This window comes from Moesziomyces antarcticus, assembly GCF_000747765.1.
Source record: "Moesziomyces antarcticus DNA, scaffold: scaffold_v10002, strain JCM 10317, whole genome shotgun sequence".
NCBI classification, from domain to species: domain Eukaryota; kingdom Fungi; phylum Basidiomycota; class Ustilaginomycetes; order Ustilaginales; family Ustilaginaceae; genus Moesziomyces; species Moesziomyces antarcticus.
Genome location: NW_014639008.1, coordinates 1,463,531 through 1,486,653, shown reverse-complemented (window position 1 = coordinate 1,486,653; position 23,123 = coordinate 1,463,531). Strand labels below are relative to the sequence as shown.

The window sequence follows — 23,123 nt, the reverse complement described above, 5'->3', positions numbered from 1 at the left end:
CCTTCTCGTCTCGATCCCACCCTCATCACCTCCGCTCCGTTCCACTCGGACCCGTTCCGCACCACAACACCATCCGCACACGCTCGGCGCCCACTTGCGCTCTCCCTCCTCGCTATCGGCCCACCACACTCTCGGCCACTCCGCCCGTCGTCTTCCCAACCTTAACCCTCTCGTCGCTAGTCGAGCATTTCCACCCATCGCAATACCAACCGCGCCATCTCGAGCCCTCAGCCAGACAGTCACGCTAATCGCCTCCTCCGCCGCCTCCCATATCCACCCATCTCATCCTCAATGTCGGGCGTCTTTGGTCAAGGTTGCAAATACACTGAATACCAAGACACCAGCCAGCCTAGCTTTGCTTAGCTCTGCCTAGCTCTGCCTAACTCACCCTCTCGTCCCATTCTTGCCCGCCTTGACCCGCTAGCCAACTATTCGACATCGTCTCACCTTGCATCCACCCTCCGCATCGCATCGCAACGCATCCCTGCTTCCGCTTTAGCCTCGCAACGCTACTTCCGCACTCGGACGGCGCACGTCGCTCCGCTTGGCCACCGCCATGCCGCCGCCCTCCTTTTCCCACCAGACCGCCGTGGTGCTCCCACGAGCCGTCCAATCCTGGCTCAAGGAACTCATCCAAAAGATCCGCTCGGCACTCACCGCCAACGACGAGATCAAGCGACACTCCATCCTCAGCGCAATCGAAGCTGCCGTCGAGGAGCACGCTCAGTCGCTCAAGAGCGCAGCGCAGGCAGACGAGGCCAACCATCCGCCCGCAGCCGGCCCCTCGCCCACCGCTCAGATCAAGTCGCAGGTCTCGCTCCGCATCAATGACGCCATCCAAAACATGCTCCAGGGCGAGCTGGGCGCACAGCAGGACGAAAAGCTCCCCGCACTCGTCGACGTCCTCTTTGTAGCCATGCCCCTCTTGGGCCCCACCTCGATCGTCATGGAGTGGTGGGATCTCGTCCTACACCCCCTCCTCAAAAGCGCTTCCATCCAGAACATCACCGCCAACCGTGCGCGCGAGCTCGTTGTGCGCGCCATGGCCGCAGCACCCACTACCGCATACGAGGACGAACCGGCGCCAGTGGCAGTCTGGCCGGCGCCCGCTTCAAGGCCTACCGATTCATCCGAATCGGCAAAAGCCTCACCCATCCCTTCCACAAGTCCGCGTCGAGCCCGCGAGACTCCCTATCCTACGTCCGCCACCACGCCAGCCTCCTCTTCGCCCTCGCGTCAACCACAGCGCAGCCCCTCGCTCACCGCGCCATCCGCGTCCGCGGGCAGGTCCGCCTCGGTCGGTTCGCGCCAAGACACCTTCCGCCGCTTCACGCAGCGCATCCTCGACCTCTACCTTGCAGAAGCCGCGCACGAGAGTCAGCAGCTCCGCGCCGAAGATGCACGCCCGCGCAGAGGCAGCGCTCCCGACCTCGCCATCTCGCGCGATCTCAGCGGCAGCGGTCACCTTCTTCGCGACTCCGCCACCCTCGTCTGGAAGGGCAACCTCGAGTCCATCCTGCTCGTCTACAGCAACCAAAAACCCAAGGAGTTCTTCCACCACATTGCAGAGTCCTTCTCCGAGCCCACCGCACGCGTGCCCCTCCTCTTCCTCCTCTCCACCTTCCTTCGCCTCTATCCGATTCATGCCTACCACATCACCGCCACCGCCCTGCCACGCATGCTCATCCTCTCGCTCCAGCTCGACACCTCCACCACCTGCGTCTCGCTCGGCGTCACCGCACTCATCATGCTCATCCCGCACATTCCCAACTGGATCGCCAACGGAGGCGCAGGCGGCCTCCCCACCCTGCTCAGCATCTTTGCCCGCATCGTCGACTGGAGGCGCCTCGGCAACGGCTGGGAGACCCGCATCGGCGACGATCCCGAGCTCGCCGAGCTGCGCAGAGAGAAGGACGAAGAGTTCGCAGAGATGGACCGCCTCGGAAAGCGCCTCAACATCAAGCCCGCTCTGCGCTGGAACCGCCTCGAGTCGTCCTTCGACACGACCATGTCCAGTCCGCCCAACGCAGAGCATCTCTTCACCTTCCTCTACGGCCTCTTCCCTTGCAACATCATCCGCTTCCTGCGCTCGCCCGTCGACTACCTTCGCAAGGCGTCGTTCGACAGCCCCTTTGAAGGTCCCTGGGAAGAGATGATGGACGAGGTCGCCGTCCAGACACGCGCCAGCCCCATCCTGCGTCGACACACGCTCCATCCCGCCCTCGTCACCCTCGACGCCGAGACCGAGCTCACGGACAAGCAGCGCTGGCTCGACCACGACTCGGCCGACATCAATGCAGAATGTCTCGGCCTCTTCCTGGGCAAGTGGCACGACGTCAATCCTTCTCACATTGTCCAAGCCGAGCGTCAGCGCAACGGCTCGCTGGACAATGACGTTCCGGACGACGAAAGCGTGTTCTCGTCCGAAGCGAGGCTCGGTCCGTTTGATATGGGCCGCCGCCGCAGCGCAGCTGCTCTCATGCACCCCTCGTCGCCCAGCGGCTCGGCGCATCGCCACTACCAGAGGGTGCCGCACTCGGTCAACCCGGACGACATTCTGTTGACCTACGCTTCGCTGCGATCCGGCGCACCGCTCATGTCGGCCACGGTCTCGGCGCAGACGCCCAGCTTCGACGCTTCGCCTGCGCCGTCCCTGTTTGGCGGCGCGACACAGCCTTTTACGGCGGCCGCTCAGCGCCTGGACGACTCGATCGGCCCGACAGCAGTCCCGCAGGCCAAGGCACCATCCTCGTCTTCGGCCATGACGGCGAGCGGCACGCTCTCGAGGTTGCTTCCAGCTGCAAGTGCTGCGGCTGCTGCGACACCCGCCATCATCACCGCTGTGGGAAGCTCCAGCGCTTCTCACATGTCCATCCCCGCCTCGCCGGCCACCCATGCCGCGCATGCCTCGATCGCACGCGTGCGCTCACGATCCGGCTCGCTCTCGTCGGTGCTGTCGAGTAGCTCGCCAAGCCCGGCCACGCCAACCTCGCCCACTCTGCCAGGACGCCACCCGCTCGCGGCCAGCCATCTGCCCTCGGACCCGCTCACACCGCAGCCGGAGCCGAGGGAGAAGCCGGCACTAGCGGTCCCTTCATTTGCAGGCTCCTCGCTTGAGGTGGGCAGCAGCGATGCTTCAATCATCTCGTTCATGCAGCGAGAAAACCTGCTCTTGCGAAACGAGCTCAACTTTGAGCTCTATCTCAAAGAGCAGCATCTGCGTCACATTGGACGACTCCATCGCGAAAAGGTTACAGACACCGCGCTCGAGGCCGAACGGCAAAACCTCTATCACACGGTGCGCACCTTGCGCACCACGAACGCAGCTCAGCATGCCGAGTTGGAGCGATGCCGCGCGGAAGCGGCGTCGACCAAGGCTCGGCACGTGCAGTGGGAGGCCGATTTGAACAACAAGCTGCGCGCGTACCGCGAAGAGCGCAAAGCCTGGACCTCGGAGGCGCGCGAGCTCAAGGCGCAGGCGGAAGAGGACGCCGCCAAGATCACCACGCTCACGCGGCAGCTCGAGGAGTCGGGCGCACAGCTGTTTGAGCTCCAGACCAAGATGGAGGCGGACGAGCCCAAGCTGGCCAAGCTCGAGCAGTACGAGGCCAAGATCGCGCAGCTCACGTCGTGCCTGGCGTACTGGGACAACGACGTGCTCAAGTACGAGCAGCAGCGCAACGAGATGGAGAAGCTGCTGAACAAGTGGGACGAGATGGCGTACTTGGTCGAGTCGACCGAGGCGACGCTCAGCGAGGTCGAGCAAACGTGCTCGCGGCTCGAGGCCGAAAACGAACGGTTGAAGCAGGAGCTCAACACGGCCTTCGACAGTGTCAAGGCGTTGAAGCTCGAAAAGGGCAAGCTCGTCGCACAGGCCCAGCCGGGCCACGAGCAGGCACTCGACACGGTCGCCGAGTTGGAACAGCAGCGAGAGGTGCTGCGCGATGAAAACGAGGCGTTGAGCGAAAAGGTGCTCGAGCTCTCGGCGAGGATCGAGACGATGCAGCTCCAGCACGCGGCCAACGGCCACTCGACAGTCGATGGCCCACACGGCGCCTCGGGGCTTGCAGCTGCCTCGCATCCGGATGAGGATGACGACGTCCCCGCACTCCCGCACGGCCTTCCCGCACCACAGGCGTGATCTTACTTTGGACGTCAATTTGCAATTCCGTGTCACCCACCAGCATGGAATGAGGCGCTTGCATGATCGTGAACTGAGCTGTCCTTTCGTTACTGAGACGACTGGCCGCGCTAGGCTCAGCGTCGCGTATGCTGTGCGCTTTGGCCGGGGCGCATCCGCAGCCAAGCGGGATGAAGGTGAGAGTTGGGCTGAGGCATGGGCGGGCGGGCCGCCACGTAGCATGCAGTCGCTGAGGCCGGCCGGCGAGACGGCGCTGGTCGAATACATCCGAGAGCCGCTTTGCGCTTGGTCGAGCCCAGGTGCGGCGTGTAGGGCAAAGGCATTTCGTCTCGTCCCTCGCCAGATCCGCCTCGTCAAGCCGAATCTGGCTTGTCGTGATCCCACCAAACGTACTGACACTAGCGTTGGTAGTGCCCCGGCGTGTTTCCTTCTGTTGGTCGATATAAGCAATTGCGAGCATCTCATGACAGTGTCTTGATCGATCTCCTCCGTCGCCTGCCGCTATATTTGTCAGAGGATCCTGCGTGGCAGCTTGATCGATTGAACCGATGCGAGCAACGGCTGTCAACAAGCAACGCGCTCCTGTTGGTGAGTCTTCCGGCTCGCCCGGCACGGTACCTCGTTGCGCGCCCCGGAAACGTCATTACACACCCAACTCGGGGGTACGATGCAGCTTCCTGCTCACTCACTTGGCCAAATTGCCCTTCCAGACGAGCGCGGCGAGGTCGCGAAGAAGGTGACCGCGGCCGCTGAGATCGCGCGAGATGGCGAGGTCGGCAGCGCTACCTCTACCCTCGGACCCGCTGACCACACAGCCGGAGCCGGTGTCAGCGGATCCGAGCGAGAAGCAGGCATTGGCAGTCCCCTCGTTCGCAGCCTCCTCGCTTGAGGTGCGCAGCAGCAATGCCTCTATTATCTCGTTCTTGCAACGAGAAGACCTGCTCCTGAGCAACGAGCTCTATTTTGAGCTCCATCTCAAAGAACAGCATCTGCGTCATATAGGACGACTCCATCGCGAAAAGGTTACAGACACTGCGCTCGAAGCCGAGAGGCAAAATACCTATCACACGGTGCGCACCCTGGCGACTTTCGAAGACGCCCTTGCACTTTGCATGATTTGTGCGCCACGTCCACGACGGCACATCGGTCGGCCACCGGCCGACGATGCATATGACGCATGCGATGCCCCAATTTCACGCGATTCACCTCCGATGGCCTCGCAGAATGGCCCTGAAGGCCGGTTGACTTGGCAATTAGCGCAAAGTGCCAACAGCGAGCGTTGAGAGCAGTCGTTGCTCCCGCAACCCCTAGACCTCTTCGCGCAGACCCTTATGCGAGGGTTCAAGTATCGTCGTCTCAAAATCGGAGCCAGGAGACCGACTAATCACGGAGAGCGACCTCGTGCGCGCGGCAGCTTTTCACCAGCGTCGATCGATCCTGAAAAGCCAACGTCTTAGCTCAGATGGGATGTAACGATGTTTCCTTGGTGCGTGATCAAATGAACATCCAGTTTGACTCATCGTAGCATGCAGGTCGACAGCTGCTTCGAGCAGAGCATGACCTCGATGACCGGTGTCAAGCATTGCAAGATCGTCAGCGCTTCCTCGACGATTGGTCGTTGCGCCCGAGACAAGCCTGCAAGGTTCGAACTGCTGGAGAGACTGCTGGCTGACCCGATGACAACGATTCACGCGATCCATGACGACGCATCGGCCTCCTCCCGACGATGCATACGATGCATACGTTGCCAGATATTCAGACGAATCATTCCCGATGGCACAGCTGATTGCCGCCGACGGTATCGCGCGTGGCAGCGAGATGTTCCAAAGCGGCATCTTGTTGGGCATGCAAGTTCGAAGAGGCAGACGAGTTTGCACGAAGAAATCATTCCAGACACGCAAGGGGCAATTGCGAGCAAGACAACTGAAAATACAAGTACATTCAAGCACCGGAGCTGGGACTACAAGGGCTAGACCTTCTTCTCGTCGATGGCTTCGTTGGACGAGGTGTGCTGGAAGCGCTGGTCGCCGACGTGCTCGATGCTGTCTTCGTCGTAGGCGTCGGTGGTGTTGCGCTTCTCGCCGAGCTCTGCCGCATCCTGATCGCCCGCACCGGGGATGGTAGCCGGGAGTGCCTTTTCAAACTCGGCACCCTTGAACTCCCAGCCGAATACAACGACGATGATCAGGTACGCGCAGACCGTGCCGAGAAGGATGGCCGACACGCGAGCGTACGCCGGGATGAACTCTTTGACCGTCGCAGGTGCGCCAGGGAACCACTTGGGGTTGCGCTCCTTGAGGTTGTCACCACCGGTAGCCTCGATCTGAGACGAAGCCGACGAAGCGGCGTTGCCGAGTTGATAGGCCAGACCCGAGTAGGTAGCCCTGAACGCAGGAGGTGCGATCTCGGAGAGGTAAATGGGAACCACACCCCAGGCGCCCTGCACGCCAAACTGAAGGAAGAAGGCACCGGCCGCCAGGGCACCGAAGCTATGCGGAAGGATCCAGGCGGGGATGAGCGCACCGGTGATGATGACGAACAGGATGATCGTAAGCCTACGACCGAGGTACTGGGAGAGATAGCCTGCGACAAAGCCGCCCGAGATAGCACCGCAGTTGCTGATGATGGTCGCCCTGGACGCCTGCTGGCTTGTGAGCAGCTTAGACTGCTGGAGAATGGTGGGGTACAGATCCTGGCTCGAGTGCGAGAGGAAGTTGAAGCCGGTCATGAGCAGGATGCCGTAGATGCAGCGGAGCCAGTGGGTCTTGAGCATCTCCTTGAGCTCACGCAAGAACACCTTTGCCTTGCTCTCACCCGTGGCGCCCGATGCATCGCGCTGGGCTTTCTGCCTGAGGAAGAGCTCCGACTCCGGAAGCACGAGACGGACGAGAGCAGCGAATGCCGAGAGACCTGCGCCGAGGAAGAAGAGAATGCGCCAGTTGCCCGTCCTGTGCACCCAAGTCAGGTTGACGGATGCGGCCAGAAGGTATCCCACCGCATAACCTTGTTGCAGAATGCCCGAGAAAAGACCTCTGGGCTCGGGAGGCATGTTCTCCAACGCTGTCGCCGTCGCCATCCCCCAGATCCCACCCATCCCCAGCCCGAAAATTGAACGGACGGCGAGGAACTGTGTGTAGGTCTGGATGAAGCCAGAGCCAAGCGAGAGAGCGGCGATGATGAAGAGGTTGATGACGAGCGGGTATTTGCGGCCGTATCGGTCGGAGAGGATGCTGTGGACGCGTGCAAATGCATGTGGAGGTGGAGAGGGTCAGAGACGGAATTCCCAAGTGTGTTGGGAAAGCGGACATGTGTCGAGGGGGGGCAAGCAAGAGCAAAGCAAAGGTGACTTACCCAAAGATGGCGGCGCCGACGGAGCGGAAGAGGAGGGTGAGGGTGATGGCGGTGGTGACGTCATGTGCGGGTCTGTCAAACTGCTTCTCGAGGGCGGTCACGGAGAGAGAGACGGCGAAGAAGTCCCAAGCGTCGACAGTCCAGGCAAGCCAGCCGGAGAAGAACATGGCGCCCTGAAGCGGGGTGAGCATCATGGCGAGCTTGATGGGGTTGAGTGGGGCGCCATTGCGTGTGATTCTGCGCTCCTCCTTAGAGGGCAGCTTGAAGAGACCGTGGGTTGGGTCGACCATGGCTGACACTGAGGAATGGAAAGGTTGTATGCGGGGGAAGGGCCGAGTAGATCGAGGGGGGTAGCTTTATACTCGTGTGCAGAGCGAGCCAAAACGCGGGGCCCGGGGCGCAGGTCGTACAAAGCGCGTGCTGTGCTCAGGTCGAGCGACTGGCGGGCGCAACTGAAGGGGCAGCGCGCCTGTCGAAGCGAGCCGCAATCGAGCACAAAAGGGGCGCATTTCGGTGGCTGAAGCGCCGCAGGGGAGGGAGTGGGCGATTGACTCGGCTGAACTGCGAGCTGTTTTGGCGAGGTCGACCCGACTGCTGCACGGGAGCCTTGCAAAGAATGCTGCCAGACTGCGTGTGGGGGCGGGCATTTTTTTCTCCTTTTTGACAGGCATATCCCCACGCGCGTCTGAGTCAGGGCTAGTGCAGGGGTGAGTTGCGAGGAACGTCTGCAGCTCAACCGCCGCTGCGATGCCGTGCCGCCGACTCGAGCCTCCGCGCGGCGTTAACGCAACTTAGCGCGTGTAATTTTTTTTTTTTGCAGGCTTCGGATCAGCCGCTGGCACTGTTCCGTTGGGAACTCTGCATGGGATGCGGCCGAGGTGATTCGGATGGACCGAGGGATCTCTCCGACACGAGAAGCGCGACAGTCACCGGTTGCAGGATGCCCAAGCTTTGACATCGGCCAATCACGGCGCCGCATCTCATCTTGCAAAGGTGCACCGGGGTATTTCCGCCACCCGACCACGCGGAGTCACCCCCAGCGGTGCTGCTTTTCTTCGTATTCGCTATGCAGGCGAAGCGGGTGGCGACCGAGAGCGCAGCGAGGTGCATGCTCCCGCACAATGAACGAGACCTGATTGGTCGGAGGCCAACTCGCGTGGGCAAACGCTTTTCGCGATCGTCCTGCCGCGCGCATCTGCGGGGACAATTGTCGCCCACACGGCAGCCTTGCCGACGGTGCCGCAATCTTCCGCGGCGCCGGCTGACTCTGAAAAGAAAAAGAAAAAAAACAGAGCCACAAGCGCGCCGAAATGACCGACTAGCCCTGCGGCATCTTTTCGAGCACCGCTTCCCCGCCTTTGCACTTCGATTCCCTACTCCTCCTCACCAATGCGTATGCATCGCAGCAAGCGAGGGCGAGCTTTCGGATGATTCCGAGCTTGCGCTGCCGCTTTTTGCCCATCAATGCTCCCGCTCGGACATGTTCGGACACCCACATCCCCACATGCTCCTCTCATCCCCGCAATGAGCCCGAGTGGGTTTCGGCACGCATACACCCGGTGGGCTTTCCGACCATCCCCGCAGACTCTTCCGCCACGCTCTCGATCGAATCTTTCCCCACGCTTTGGATTGAATTTGCAAATGCAGATGCTCCCCACACGCATCTCTGCGTCTAGGCCCGCCGGCGGTGCAACTAAACTCAACCTCGCCATCGTCGTTGGGCGTGGCAACCGAATTCGATCCTGCACTCGCGAGCGCAGCGCCAAGAATCTCGCTTCGCCCTGCTCGCCCACCTCCACCCTCGACCCGAGCGCGCGTCATCCGCTCCGTCACTTCCCGATGTCGCTTGTCCCTCGATTGCCATTTGCAGACGACATCGCATGTGCACAAAAAATAAGTCAAAAATGAGAGTCCTACGGGGATTGAACCCGCGACCTGCAGAATGCCTGAAAGGACCTTCAGATTGAAAACCGAAGTCTGCCGCTCTACTGCTGAGCTAAAGACCCGTCTACTGCCATCGAAATTCAAGATGTGTTCATATCCCAAACCGCGCCTCGATGTCCAGCTCAAGCGACTGCTCGCTTGCCGCTGCGGAAGCCATCTCGAATCAGCATTGCTCGTCTCGCCTCGGCGCTGTTTTGAGTGGAATCGCGAATCAGAGTTCGTCAAGCGGCGCAAGGGGACGGAGCCTCAACTTGAGATTGCAATGGCCGGCTACTCGCGCCATCTCGCTCGGCTGGCGAACACCAGGCCAACCATGAGCATTCTTCTGTCATTCCCCAGTCAGAGCAACTCGAAATCTGACCCGCATTCCTGGGTCGTCAGGGGTTCAGCGGCGCCCTCTGCCTGCCTGCCAACCACGACTGAGGTTCAATTCAAGGGCGCGACAAGCACTGGCCCTTTACGCACAGGCCACAGCAATTTGTCGAATCTGAACTTGTCTTCGGCCGATGAAAAGCATGTATGTCTACACACACACACAGGCAACTGCCACTTAGGCCTGAGACTCGGTCGCGGGCTCGAGCTCGGGGACGGGCTGGGGCTTGTTGTCGGTAGGGAGGGGCTTGTTGGCGGGGAAGGCGAGCACCTCCTTGATCGAGTTGGAGTCGGTGAGGAACATGACCAGACGGTCGATACCGAGACCCCAACCACCGGTGGGAGGGAGACCGTGTTCGAGGGCGTCGATGAAGACGTGGTCGACGCCCTGTGCCTCGTCGTCGCCCTGGTCCTTCTGGCGGCTCTGCTCCTCAAAGTTGGCGCGCTGCACCCAGGGGTCGTTCAACTCGGTGTAGGCGTTGCAGATCTCCTTGGTGGCCACAAACACCTCGAAGCGCTCGCACAGTCCGGGAATGTCGCGATGACGCTTGGCCAGAGGCGACATGACCTGCGGATGTCCGACGATGAACGAAGGGTTGATGCACTGCGTCTCGATAAACTCGCCCGTCATCTTGTCGATAAGACGCGACGACGTGCGTGGCTCGGAACAGTCAACATTGTGCTTGGCAGCCAGATCCGAAAGCCACTTGCGCGTCTCTTCGGTGTGCAGCTGATCCGCAGGCGGGAAGGTCGTGTTCGTGGCCTTCTCAAGCTCCTTGATCATGTCGAAACGCTTCCAGGGCGTCGAAAAGTCGATCTCGTACTCGCGACCACCCTCGACATCCTTGCCATCCGGGTGGTACTTGATCTTGTACGAGCCAGTCACCGCCTTGACGAGGCCCGAGATCATGGACTCGGTGATGTCCATGAGGTCGTACATGTCGGCGTAGGCCATGTAGAACTCGCAGATGGAGAACTCGGGGTTGTGCGTCTGGTCGATCGACTCGTTGCGGAAGACGCGACCGATCTCGTAGACGCGGTCGAGGCCGCCGACGACGAGCTCCTTGAGGAAGAGCTCGGGAGCGATGCGCATGAAGAGGTCGAGCTTGAGGTCGTTGTGGAAGGTGACGAACGGCTTGGCGGTGGCGCCGCCTGCGATCTGGTTCATCATGGGCGTCTCGACCTCGAGGAAGCCGAGGTTGTCGAGGAAGCGACGGACGTAGTTGATGACCTTGGCGCGCTTGACAAAGATGTCGCGCACGTGGTTGTTCATGATGAGGTCGAGGTAGCGCTTGCGGTGGCGCTGCTCGGTGTCGGTGAAGCCGCCCTTGTCGCCCTGGGACGCCTTGGGCAGCATCTTGAGGCTGGGCGAGAGCAGCTTGATGGAGCGCGGGAAGATGGACAGCTCGCCCTTCTTGGTCTTGCCGGGCACGCCGGTGACGCCGACAATGTCGCCGCGGCGGAGGAGGTCGTGGATGGCGGCAAAGTCGCCGTCAGTGTGGTCCTGGAGCTGGGCGGTGATCTGCACCTTGACGCCCTCGCCGTGGAGGTCGTAGAAGCGCAGCTTCTGGCCGGCGGAGCGCATGTTGTGGAGGCGGCCGGCGATGCTGACCTCCTCGTTGTCGAGGTGCTGGCCCGCCTCGACCTTGCCCTCGTACTTGGAGATGAAGTCGGAGAGCGAGATGGAGACGTGGAACTTGTGCGGGTAGGGGTCGGGGTTCTTGGACTCGCGGAGGGCGGCGATGGTCCTGAAGCGACGCTCGTAGTACTGGTTGGGGTTGAGGTCCTCCTCGGCAGCAGCGGCGGACTTGGCGCCGGCAGCGGGGGCGGGAGCCTCGGCGGCCTTGGAGGCCTTCTTGGCGTCCTTCTCGCGCTGCTTCATGCGACGCTTGAGCTCGGACTTGGAGACCATCTCGCCGGTAGCGTCATCCTTGACGAGGTTGACCGCGTCGGGTTGGTTGGCGGCGTCGGTGGCAGACATGTTGCGCACGACGATGCAGAGTGGAGAGGGATAGGCGAGCCGGTTCGGAAGGCGAAGTGGGTGGGAGATGGACAGAGGCAGCGATCTGGCGACACGAGTGAGAGATCGGGTGAAGGGCGTGATCATCCAAAGCTCGAAGACCGAATGCAGGGGAGAGTCGTAGCTGGTGGAGGTGGAAGAAGGAAGGGCGACCAGCTCTTCTGGCCACGGGAAAAAGCCGTTTCCAGGTTGGCATCCGACGCACAGGTCGAGCGGAGAGAGGGCTCCAGGGTGAAGGAACGCCTTCTGGCAACTCAATTTTTTCAAAGCGCAGACACAGGTGATCTAGCGATATGCGGCATCCAACTTGACTCGACTCGCCCAGCAAATTGCTTTCTCACAAAAGATTGCGGGCCTAACAAATTACATGATTTAAGCGGCAGGATCGCCGATCGGATCCCAGCTGTCCGGAGAATCGAGATGGGGCTTGTCAACGACCTTTGCCACATAGCTCTGACCGCATGATTGCATGGGAGAGAAGCACTTACTCGGTCACTAGGTATTCGTCGAGGTCAAGCAGATGATCCATGTCGGCTCGGTCCAGCTCGAATGCAAACACGTTGGCGTTTTCGATGATCCTGTGTTGCGAGACCGACTTGGGGATCTGTTGAGCGAATGTCGATTGTAAGCAAGACGGGCCAAGCTGCAAGTTCGTAGCGGGCTATGCAGACTTACTGTGATGTAGCCTCGTTGGAGCGAGAAGCGACTGCATGAAGCGATGAGGTATCAAAAGTGGTCAGAAGAGCGCCAAATGACATCCGGGCGGCGGCGGAACGGCAGTGCACGTACATGAGCACCTGAGCAGGCGTGGCCGAATGCTTGGATGCAAGCTCTTTGATGGTGGGGTGATCGAACCTTTCGGCGCGCACAAGGGGACCCCAGCACTCCAAAGCGATGCTGTTTGCGCGGCAGTATTCGACGAGCTTCAGACGCGCCATGAAAGGATGCAGGTCGCACTGGTTGACGGCGGGTGGGTACTTGGGGTTCGAGTCGAGAAGCTCCTGGATGTGTCTTTCGGCGTAGTTGCTGACACCGATGCTCTTGACGAGGCCCTGGTCTTTGGCCTTCTGGATGGCCCTCCAGCTTTCGAGTCGGTTGTCGCGACCGCCGTAGGGGCTGTGGATGAGGTAGAGATCAATGTATCCCAGGCCACACTTTTTGACCGACTCGGCGATGCTACGCTTGGTTGCGTGGTAGCCGTTGTTGGATTGCAGCTTGGAGCAGTAAAAGATGTCGCCGCGGCTGATGGGGCAGCCTGGCGAAGCAAGGAAGCGCGAGATGGCCGATCCGACACTCTGCTCGTTGTAGTACCACTCTGCGCTGTAGATGTACTCCAGCACTGGTCAGCTCTGCGTTTGAATGTACGCTTATCCGAGAAGGGGAGGCAGACACACCAATCAAAGTGACGATAGCCGGCCTGGAGCGCCCAGGTGACGGCGCGCGAGGCTTCTTGGTCCGACATCTCGTACACGCCGAGGCCCAGCCTTGGGATGCGATTGCCATCGGACAGTGTGGCGTACGAGCCAAAGTGTAGCTTGTCCGTTGCATCGTTAGCCGGCATGTTGTTTGCGACTCGCCGAGTTGTGGTGGGGTGGAGCTGCAGCTGCAAGACGTGGCCCGAGCTCGAGGTGGGATTTGGCGCCCAAACCTCCACACAAGATAACTGCACTCTGCCGAGAGGCTTCGGTGCATCCTGCAACGCTACAAGCAGCTTCTTTCCATCCGACTTCCGGAGGGTGGTACAGCGTAACAACGGCAAGAGCGGACGTGGATGGGCACGGCACATGCAAGTTTCGCTGCACAACTCTAAATGTGCGCTGTCGGCAAGTCTCCGGTGGGACAGCGACTTCCCCACAAACCTCCGGACGAGTGGACGGGCGCTTGCACAGCGCGTCGAAGCAAGAGCACCGACAAAGCTCCGGACGCGTGGGCGGGCTGTTGTCCTCAGCCCCGCGCATGGGACCCAATTGGCCGGTGCAGGCGCAAGTGTGCTCTGAGCCGTCGGATGAAGTCTCGAGCGGGAGGAAAAGGCTGCGGCGGGCGCCGCACAATAGGACAGCGTCGAAACGCGCGCGCCTACTTGCTTAGCTCAAATCCGGTGCCGCGTATCGCGCAAAGAGTAAGCCATCCAACACGGCCAACAAAATCCAACTTTTCCGAAATTCAAGCGCCGACGAGGCAGAGAAAGCAGTCGGCAACGTGCGCAGTCTGAGGAAAGCTCCTATTATCTTTGGTTTGGACGGCTGCGACTCGCCCGCCAGGCACAGCGGCGCTGCAACTGCTGCTGGCCACTGCCACTGCTGCCTCACAACCGCGCCGCGCGTGGAAGCTCCGAAGCGGCCGTTACTCCTCCACCGCTTACCGGACCTCCTAAAGCGTCGTTCGGCTTTGGTACCTTCGTCCCCCCCCTCCCTCCTCCCATCTCGTTCCTCTCACCCGCTCGGGCTCGTCACCTATAATAGCGTCCCCACATCCCTATCAGCCAGCTCGAATTCCCATACACCATCCTCCAACGCTCCTCAGTCTATACCCGCTTACCAACGCCACACCAATCGCTCGGAAGATTCCGGCCATCTCCTCTACACTCGCCATGGCGGCCAGAACGCCAGCACGAGAGGCTGCGGCAGCCAAGATCAAGGACATCTCCTCAGCCGTCGCATCATCATCCTCCAGCAAAGCCGGCCGCTCGTCGTTGAACGAAGAAGGCCTCGTCCTCTCCGCTCTGCGCATGCTCGCCACCTTTGACAATGCCAAGAATGCGCTCTTCGCCTTGGTCGTCTACCGCTACTCCACCCGCCTCCTCCGCCACCTCAAGGTCTACGGCGTCTCCGAAAGCCTTTTCCAGCTCTACCGTCTCATCTCGGCGCGCGCATTTGCGCTCCTCCTCAAGACCCCCGCCGCACGCCGCAAGGTCAAGCGCGAGCTCGACTCGGCCATCGCAGAGGTCGAGGCAAAGATCGTGCCGCGTCCAAAGCATCTCGAGATCCACCGCCAGCTGCCCCAGCTCGGCAAGGAGAACGACTGGATCCGCGGCGAGATGGCAAAGCTACAGACCATGGAGGCCGGCGTAGACGCAAAGATCGTCGATGCAGAGTGGCAGAACCGCGACGGTCAGATGGTCTGGAAGGGCGGCAAGGTCTCCGGCGCCGTCTACCACGGCGGTGACGACCTCTCCGAGCTCCTCGCCGACTCGATCAAGCAGTTCCTCGTGTCCAACCCGCTGCATCCCGACGTATTCCCCGGTGTGCGCAAGATGGAGGCCGAGATCGTTTCCATGGTGCTCCGCATGTACAATGCGCCCGCGTCCGCAGTTGGCGCTACCTCTTCGGGCGGCACCGAGTCCATCCTTCTCTCGTGTCTCGCCATGCGCGAGTGGGCTCGAGCCACCAAGGGCATCACCGAGCCCGAACTCATCATCGGCGTGTCGGCGCACGCTGCCTTTGACAAGGCCGGCACCTACTTTGGCATCAAGGTGCACCACATCCCCGTCGATCCCATCACGCGCAAGGTCAACGTCGGCCGCGTCGCGCGCGCCATCAACCGCAACACCATCGGCCTCGTCGGATCCGCACCCAACTTCCCCGACGGCATCATCGACGACATTCCCAACCTCGCCAAGCTCGCCAAGCGGCACAACATCCTGCTGCACGTAGACTGCTGTCTCGGCTCCTTCCTCGTGCCCTTCCTCGACAAGGCTGGTTTCGACACGGAGCCGTTCGACTTTCGTCTGGATGGCGTCACCTCGATCTCGTGCGACACGCACAAGTACGGCTTTGGCCCCAAGGGGCTTTCCACCATCCTGTACCGCAGCGCAGAGCTGCGCAGGTTCCAGTACTACGTCAAGACCGACTGGCCCGGTGGAGTGTATGCCACCCCGACGCTTTCGGGCTCGCGTCCGGGCTCGCTCATCGCAGGTACCTGGGCGGCCATGATGAAGCTCGGCGAGTCGGGCTATGTGCAGGCGTGCCGCGACATTGTGGGCGCTGCCAAGGAGATCCAGACGCGCATCGAGCGCGAGACCCCCGAGCTCTTTGTGCTCGGCAAACCCATCGTGTCGGTGATTGCGTTTGGATCGGCGGCGCAGAACGTGTCGATCTACGATGTCGGCGACCACATGTCCAAGAAGGGCTGGCATATGAACGGTCTTGGCGGCGACGTGCCTGCGATCCACATTGCCGTTACGCGGCTGACCATCCCGGTGGTCGACGAGTTTGTGGCCGACCTCAAACAGGCAGTGGCCAAGGCGAGGTCCGTGTTCAGCGGCGATAAGGGGTCTATGGCCACGCTCTATGGGTTGGGATCGGGTGTGTCGGCTACTGCCATTGTGGGTCAGCTCGCGACGAGGTTCATCGACACTCTCTACCTCATCTAGAAGCGCAGCGTAGATAGGGTGCAGGACATTGTATTCGATTGCCTTGGCTAGCGTGTTTGTGATGTGCATGTGGGAGATTCGTCGGCGCAGGCGAGGAGAGCGCACGAGGACCGAGGTGTTGGGCACGCTAGTGTGGACATGGCAAAGGAGAGCAACCAACTGAGGCCAAGGCTAGCACATGAGGTCGTCGCTGTCTTGCGGTACGGCGTATGTAGCGAATTTGATGGTCTTGGTAGACTTGGACTTAGAGCTCCTTGTGGTCAACGTACCAGGGGATTTGTCTGATCTGGTCGATGAACTCGCCCAGGGGCTTGTCGACGTGGTAGCGCACCGTGATTTCGTGGTAGTCGCGATCCTGATGCCAGCCATCGACGTATCCGACACGGCTGTCTTCGTGCAGATCAGCAAGCCAGGAAACTACATCGTCGTTGGGAACCGACCAGCGCACCTCGATCGTAGGCAGCGTAGGAATCTCGTCAGTCGTCATCGTAGGCAACTTTCCAGAGGGCGTAAGAGAGTTGGATGAGGAGCTGGAGTCAAGTCGTACCAACCTGGTCGTCTTATATCTCAACACATGCTCCGTCCAGGACTCAGCACAAAGCTGAGGTGGACGTGTGACGACGTGCGCAATGCGCAAACACCCGCTGTCCCCACCCGCTTTTAAGGTTGGCGCAACGCACAAAGCTTGCATCCGCTTTTCCAAGCCGGCCATCAACGGAAGCATGGACAATGCCAGCGCGTCACGATGCGCGATGCACTGCATTGCGCAAACCTGCCCCTCCTCCGCCTGCACACGGCCATCACAACCTGTTCTCGCACGCGCAAACTTTGTATGCAAAGTGGGTGCGAGTCTGTCTGTGTGTGTGGTGTGTGTGTGACTGGTATGATGAGGTGTGCGGTATTCTAACAACGCGGAAACAAGCAAGAAGCGACTAAAGCCGAAAGACTGTATCAACAAAAAGGAGGGGGGAAAAGAGGTCCTAGCCAAGATGGGCGCCCGGGGTGCAAAAAAAGGGAGATGGTATTGAAGATGCCAAAATGCCGTGAGGATGCTCAGAGAAGACCGCAGTCGCGCAGGTTGACCTGGATGATAATGTCGTTGACCGCCGACATGACAAACTTGATCTGGGAGGTGTCGGTGGCGCAGGTGAAGTGGGTGTAGATGGTCTTTGCGTCGCTCTGGTTGAGGCTGACGAATCGGTTGACAATGTACTCGCACGCTGCATTGTAGTCGGCACCACCGGTGTAGTCGCTGAAGTAGTCGGCCATGGGCGAGATGGGGAGCTTCTGCTTGAAGAGGTCGATCTTGTTGAGGAAGAGGATGATGGACGTCTTGACAAACCAGCGCGAGTTGCAGATGGAGTCGAAGAGCGTGAGCGCCTCCTGCATGCGGTTGACGTTTTCGTCTTCGTAGAGCAGCTGGTCGTACTCGGAGATGGCCACGAGGAAGATGATGGCGGTGACGTTTTCAAAGCAGTGGATCCACTTTTTGCGCTCGGAGCGCTGGCCTCCGACGTCGAAGAGCTTGTAGTTGAGCTCGCCGATCTGGAAGTGGGTCTCGGTGATGCCGGTGGTCTTGACGCGCGAGCGTAGCACGTCCTGGTCGGTGGGGAGGTATTGGGGCTGTGCCATGCGGTGGATCGAGTCAAAGTAGTACTTTGCCGAGTCGTTGAGCTGGTATTCGCGGCTGCGGCTGAAGCAGGCCTGGACGCCGGCGTCCTGCCAGAGGCCGTGGATGGCGTCGGCGACGTCGGCGGGGAGCACGTCGGACTCGATGCTGGGCGAGAGGCCGAGAATGACCTCTGCGCGCGGAGCGTTGGAGGCGTCTGCGAGCGGGATGTCGAGTCGCTCCATGGCGTCGAGCATGACGCGCATTGACTGCACGGTGTTGGAGAAGATGATCTCCTTGTAGGATAGGCGCTCGTCTTGCGAGTAGGAACCGTGGTTGATGAGCTTCATCTGCTTGAGGATGGTGGACTTGCCCGACTCTCCTGCGCCGAGGAGGAGCATCTTGATCTCGTTCTTTTGGGCGAGGCGGTCCTTTTTGAGCTGCGCCTCGATGGCGTCGTTACGCGCCTGCCCCTCCTTGTCGACCTTGGAAGCGCCGCAACCCATGTTGGCGATTGGTTATGTGGGGAGAGATGAGGGAGAGGAAGGCGCGCAACCAAATGATGGATCCGGCGTGATGGATGCGGATGCGGATGCGGATGCGGATGCGATGGGCCAGAACAAAGGGGCCGTGAAAGTGAGCGTGAGGACGCGAGCGAGTCGGTGTGAAGGTGGCCGGGTGTATATGTGAGCGATGCAAGTGCCGTTGGTGGTGTGGATGCGCCCGAATCGAAGCGGAGCTGGTGGGGCGGGTGGGCGAGTTGTTTCGGCGGGTGGAGAGGATGAGGAGTGAGGAAAAGAGAGCAGGAGTGATCAAAGGATGGCGAGCGAGTGGATGGAGCAGCGAGGGCGAAGGAGCATTGCCGACGGAGCGGGCGGGGAAGCGAGACAGACAGACAGACAGAGAGAGAGCGAGGCCGGGACGGAGCGGCGCGGTGTGCGGTGCGGTGCGGTGCGCGACAAGTGTGAAGGCTGAGCGAGGAAAGAGAAAAAGGGCGATTGAACAATGGCAGCCAGGCGTACCGTCGCTTTGCTGCTTCTGCCTTCTCGTCAAGTTATGGCAGGAAAGAAGGGCGGCCTGCAGCTTCAGCTTCAGCAACGCACTCACAAAGGGCAGCCCAGACCCTCCCTCACTCGAGTCGCGCCGCGCACTGGCCCTTCGCGCAGAAAAGAGGCGCACCACTCACGCACACCGGCGCGCAGAATTCCAGACCCGGCTCGCAGTAAAATAAAGAGCTCTCTGCTTCTTCCAGCTCGAGGCGCGTGCGCACTGGGCAATGCGCAATGGGCAATGGGCAACTGGGCGCTGTCCACCCTGGCTACTACAGCTCGTTGGCTCGCTCGCCTTGGCCTGGGCCTTGCAGCAGTGCATACACGCAATGGCCTCGCTCCATGCATTCGAATCGCCAGTTCAAGCAGCGGTACAGCGCACTCCGGGCGAGACGGGAGAGGTGCCGATGGGGAATGCACCGTTCGGCCGCGCCGAAGCATGACAAGCCTAGCGGCGGGTGGCGGCCTCATCTGGCATCATTTGCGACGTTGTCACCCGCATGCACATCGGCTTTCCCGCCGCTCCCGTGGCGAGGCAGCGGATGGATGGATGGCAAGGCAGAGGCTCGAAAATGACTCCCTGCCCCCTCATTTTTGGTTTTAGAGTTTGAAATGGAATCGCGCTTCACTCCCGTCTCGGTTGCTGCGCAGAGAGCGAGAGAGAGACAGAGCCCTTCGCTCGCTCGCTGAAACATTCGAGAGCAGAGTCGAGACCATCACGAGCCAAGTCGCTCAGCCTCTCACCTCTCCGGCCGGTACAGCAGCCCCGCACCCATGCCTCTCTCCCGTCCAGGGCCAAACCACTGCCGCTACTGTAGTGTGGTGCCGCTGCGCCGCGTTTCACTTTCTGAGTTGGCATCCGCGCATTCGCAAGGCAGCCAGCCGCTTCCACCGCCTGCATGCAACGGCGACCCAATCGCGCTTTCGGGCCTGCCGAGCCTGCTTGCATTCGCGTTCCATGCAAGGGGCGCTCAAGCGTATAATGTTACATTTGGCCTCTAACATGCTTGGCTGTTGCAAACAGCGAATCAGACTCCCGATAGGCGATCGCTTGCACGTATGTCTGCCATCTGCAGTCCTTTCCTCGCCCTTTCCGCTCCGAAAGCTAGACCGCCAACGGCATCCGATAAGCACGCCACGTCATGCCTCGAACGGAATGTGGGTTGCCGTCCAGGGGAGGAGGGTCATCGCGATAAGCACGAGGAATGTCTCTGAAATTCCAGCGGCAGGTGCACACACGCACGCGATCGGGCCTCGGTCGAGCTCGAGCCAGCCAATCAGTCGGATCTGCGCCAGACGACGGACGTGTCGAGCTCAAAAATTGGCGCACGCTTCAGCCTCGGTTGGATCGACATCGGGTCCAACACACCTTCTTGCCTCCTTCCCGCTCTCCACATCCACTCCAACCATGCCGCCCAAGGTCGACGTCAACGACCCAGAGAATGCGAGGCTTCTCAAGCTCTTCGAATCCCTCAACCTGAGCGGAAACAGAGCCATCGAGACCCTCACAAATCCTAAACACACCGCCGCCCTCGAAAGCGTCATCACAGACAACCAGCTCGCCTCCAAGCCCATCGACCCAAAGGCTTCGGCGCTCATCGTCTCCGCATCCACAGGAAAGGACGCCTCGAACAAGTCTAGCAGAGACTATGTCGTCTCGCGCATCCTCGACGCCAGTCTCACCTCCTCCGATCAGCTCAATGCCGCCTACAAGTTCCTCGCCAACACCACCGGTCAACCAGACAAGGCCGCCTTCGATGCGGAATGCGGTGTCGGTAAGTTGTCATGCCCTCGCTACATTGCAGCAGCAGTCTTGCAAGATGAGATCCAAAAACCAAAACGCATGTATTAGAGCCGAAAGGAGCCTCGTCTCCCCATGGCATGCAGTTTCTATTCTATCTGACCAATCTCGCTGCTGCTCAATGTCGGCACTCGTCTCGTCGAAAAACATAGCTCGATGCTGACACTTTTCGCACATCGTGTCTCTGCAATTCCGGCAACAGGCGTCGTCGTGACCCCAGACCAATGTCGCTCCGCGGTGGAAGCGTACGTCGCATCTCACAGAGCCGAGCTCGACCCTGTCGATGGGTGGCCAAAGCTCGGTTCCATCTTGGCAGGCATCAAGGCCACACCTGAAATGCGCTGGGCGAGCGCCGTCGACGTCAAGGGCGCCGTAGACGCAGTGCTCCTCGCCACATACGGTCCCAAGAAGGCCGCGCCACCAAAGGAAAAGAAGAAGCCCGCCGCAGCAGCATCTGCAGCCGATGCCAAAAAGGAGGCGGCACCCACCGGCCCCGTCGACCCAGACGCCATGTTCAAGGAGGGCTTCCTCGCCAACCTCCACAAGCCCGGCGAGAACCCTCAGATCAAGCCCGAACTCAAACAGCAGCACCTCGCAGCCACAAAGGGCATGGTCATGACGCGATTCCCACCAGAACCCAACGGATTCCTCCACATCGGTCACAGCAAGGCCATCGCCGTCAACTTTGGCTTTGCTCGCCACCACGGCGGCCTCTGCTACCTCCGCTACGACGACACCAACCCCGAAGCCGAGGAGGAAAAGTACTTTACCAGCATCCTCGAAACCGTCCGCTGGCTCGGCTTCGAACCCTTCAAGGTCACCTACTCGAGCGACTACTTCCAGAGGCTCTACGAGCTCGCCGTCGAGCTCATCAAGCGCGGAAAGGCCTACGTCGACCACTCGACGCCAGAAGAGATCAAGGAGCAGCGTGGCGGTCCCGAGCGCGGTCCCCGCAAGCCCTCGCGCTTCCGCGACCGTCCCATCGAGGAGTCGCTCCAGGACTTTGAAGACATGAAGAACGGCAAGTACCCGCCCGGCAAGGTCACGCTCCGCATGAAGCAGGACATCGAGAACGGCAACCCGCAGATGTGGGACCTCATCGCCTACCGTGTGCTCGAGGCCTCGCATCACCGCACGGGCAAGGACTGGTGCATCTACCCGACCTACGACTTTACCCACTGTCTCGTCGATAGCTTTGAAAACATCAGCCACTCGCTCTGCACCACCGAGTTCATCCTCTCGCGCGAGTCGTACGAGTGGCTCTGCGACGCACTCGAGGTGTACAAGCCGCGCCAGTCCGAGTACGGCCGTCTGGCGCTCCAGGGCACCGTCATGTCCAAGCGCAAGATCCTCAAGCTCGTCAAGGAGCGCTACATCGAGGACTGGGACGACCCGCGCATGTTTACGCTCATCGCCCTCCGCCGCCGCGGTGTGCCGCCAGGCGCCATCCTCTCGTTCGTCAGCGCGCTCGGCGTCACCACCGCCAAGTCCACCATCCAGATCAGCCGCTTCGATCAGGCCGTGCGCCAGTACCTCGAGTTCTCGACGCCACGCCTCATGATGGTGCTCAACCCGCTCAAGGTGACCATCGAAAATCTGCCCGAGGACCACTACCAGCAGCTCGAGAAGCCGCTGCATCCCAAGGCGCCCGAGATGGGCACCAACAAGATGCCCTTCACGCGCACCGTCTACATCGACGCCTCCGACTTCCGCACCGAGGACAGCAAGGACTACTTCCGCCTCGCGCCGGGCAAGACGGTGGGCCTGCTCCAGGTGCCCTACCCCATCACCGCCACGTCGTTCAAGACCAACGACAAGGGCGAGCCCATCGAGGTGATCGCCACGTACGGCGACGCCAGCACGCCCAAGCCTAAGACGTACATCCAGTGGGTCGCCGAGCACGCGCCGTCCAACAGTCCCGTCAAGGTGGACGAGACGCGCATCTTCCATCAGCTCTTCACCTCGGACGACCCGGCGGCCGAGGACAACTTCCTGGACCATGTCAACCCGGACTCGCTCGAGATTGTGCGCGGTGCGATGGTCGAGGTGGGCTTCTGGGACGTAGCCAAGCGCAGCATCGAGCAGGCGCGCATCGAGGCGGCCGAGCGCACCAGCAAGGCCGAGGCGGACGCCGCCAAGGCGCGGAGCGAGACGCAGACGCCCGAGGTCAAGGAGGCCGGTGCTGGAGCCCCGGCGCGCACCGCCGAGCAGCTCGTGGGCAAAGAGCTCGTCCGCTTCCAGGGCATGCGCACCGCCTACTTTGCGCTCGACCGTCTCAGCGGCGACCTGGGCCTGTTCGGAGACAAGGCGCCCGGCGGCTCGATCGTGCTCAACCGCATCGTCAGTCTCAAGGAGGACGCCAAGAAGGACGACAAGAAGACGCCAGCGCCATCAGCGGCCAAGCCCAAGAAGAACGCAAAGTGATTCTCGCACAGCGGTAGAGTGATGCAATGCCAGATGCCTG

General features: G+C 60.9%; 8 protein-coding genes and 1 non-coding gene across 9 annotated transcripts; 3 read left to right on the top strand and 6 right to left on the bottom strand.

Moving 5' to 3' along the window:
* Positions 1-556: 556 nt before the first annotated feature.
* PAN0_002d1427 (uncharacterized protein) lies at positions 557-4,141 on the top strand (the record flags this gene model as incomplete). Its single annotated transcript, XM_014803592.1, has 1 exon — positions 557-4,141. The coding sequence occupies one exon, from the start codon at positions 557-559 to the stop codon at positions 4,139-4,141; it is 3,585 nt and encodes a 1,194-aa protein (XP_014659078.1).
* Positions 4,142-4,826: 685 nt separating this feature from the next.
* PAN0_002c1426 (uncharacterized protein) lies at positions 4,827-5,255 on the bottom strand (the record flags this gene model as incomplete). The annotated part of the gene is made up of 2 exons (XM_014803591.1): positions 4,827-5,099; positions 5,220-5,255. The coding sequence occupies 2 exons, from the start codon at positions 5,253-5,255 to the stop codon at positions 4,827-4,829; spliced, it is 309 nt and encodes a 102-aa protein (XP_014659077.1).
* Positions 5,256-6,110: 855 nt separating this feature from the next.
* Positions 6,111-7,782, bottom strand: PAN0_002c1425 (MFS general substrate transporter; the record flags this gene model as incomplete). Its single annotated transcript, XM_014803590.1, has 2 exons — positions 6,111-7,371; positions 7,493-7,782. The coding sequence occupies 2 exons, from the start codon at positions 7,780-7,782 to the stop codon at positions 6,111-6,113; spliced, it is 1,551 nt and encodes a 516-aa protein (XP_014659076.1).
* A 1,617-nt stretch (positions 7,783-9,399) lies between these two features.
* On the bottom strand, positions 9,400-9,498 carry PAN0_t002c0008. The gene is made up of 2 exons: positions 9,463-9,498; positions 9,400-9,435 (listed from the first exon to the last, which is right to left on the bottom strand). It is a non-coding gene; the product is annotated as a tRNA-Arg (tRNA).
* Positions 9,499-9,986: 488 nt separating this feature from the next.
* On the bottom strand, positions 9,987-13,389 carry PAN0_002c1424 (lysyl-tRNA synthetase; the record flags this gene model as incomplete). Its single annotated transcript, XM_014803589.1, has 5 exons — positions 9,987-12,081; positions 12,317-12,432; positions 12,504-12,534; positions 12,585-13,148; positions 13,223-13,389. The coding sequence occupies 5 exons, from the start codon at positions 13,387-13,389 to the stop codon at positions 9,987-9,989; spliced, it is 2,973 nt and encodes a 990-aa protein (XP_014659075.1).
* Positions 13,390-13,638: 249 nt separating this feature from the next.
* On the top strand, positions 13,639-16,200 carry PAN0_002d1423 (PLP-dependent transferase; the record flags this gene model as incomplete). Its single annotated transcript, XM_014803588.1, has 3 exons — positions 13,639-13,947; positions 14,090-14,219; positions 14,291-16,200. The coding sequence occupies 3 exons, from the start codon at positions 13,639-13,641 to the stop codon at positions 16,198-16,200; spliced, it is 2,349 nt and encodes a 782-aa protein (XP_014659074.1).
* Positions 16,201-16,444: 244 nt separating this feature from the next.
* Positions 16,445-16,963, bottom strand: PAN0_002c1422 (uncharacterized protein; the record flags this gene model as incomplete). Its single annotated transcript, XM_014803587.1, has 2 exons — positions 16,445-16,730; positions 16,881-16,963. 2 exons carry the CDS (start codon positions 16,961-16,963, stop codon positions 16,445-16,447), a joined length of 369 nt encoding a protein of 122 aa, XP_014659073.1.
* Positions 16,964-17,253: 290 nt separating this feature from the next.
* On the bottom strand, positions 17,254-18,315 carry PAN0_002c1421 (guanine nucleotide-binding protein subunit alpha-1; the record flags this gene model as incomplete). Its single annotated transcript, XM_014803586.1, has 1 exon — positions 17,254-18,315. One exon carries the CDS (start codon positions 18,313-18,315, stop codon positions 17,254-17,256), a length of 1,062 nt encoding a protein of 353 aa, XP_014659072.1.
* A 1,951-nt stretch (positions 18,316-20,266) lies between these two features.
* Positions 20,267-23,083, top strand: PAN0_002d1420 (glutaminyl-tRNA synthetase; the record flags this gene model as incomplete). The annotated part of the gene is made up of 2 exons (XM_014803585.1): positions 20,267-20,633; positions 20,862-23,083. 2 exons carry the CDS (start codon positions 20,267-20,269, stop codon positions 23,081-23,083), a joined length of 2,589 nt encoding a protein of 862 aa, XP_014659071.1.
* Positions 23,084-23,123: the final 40 nt, after the last annotated feature.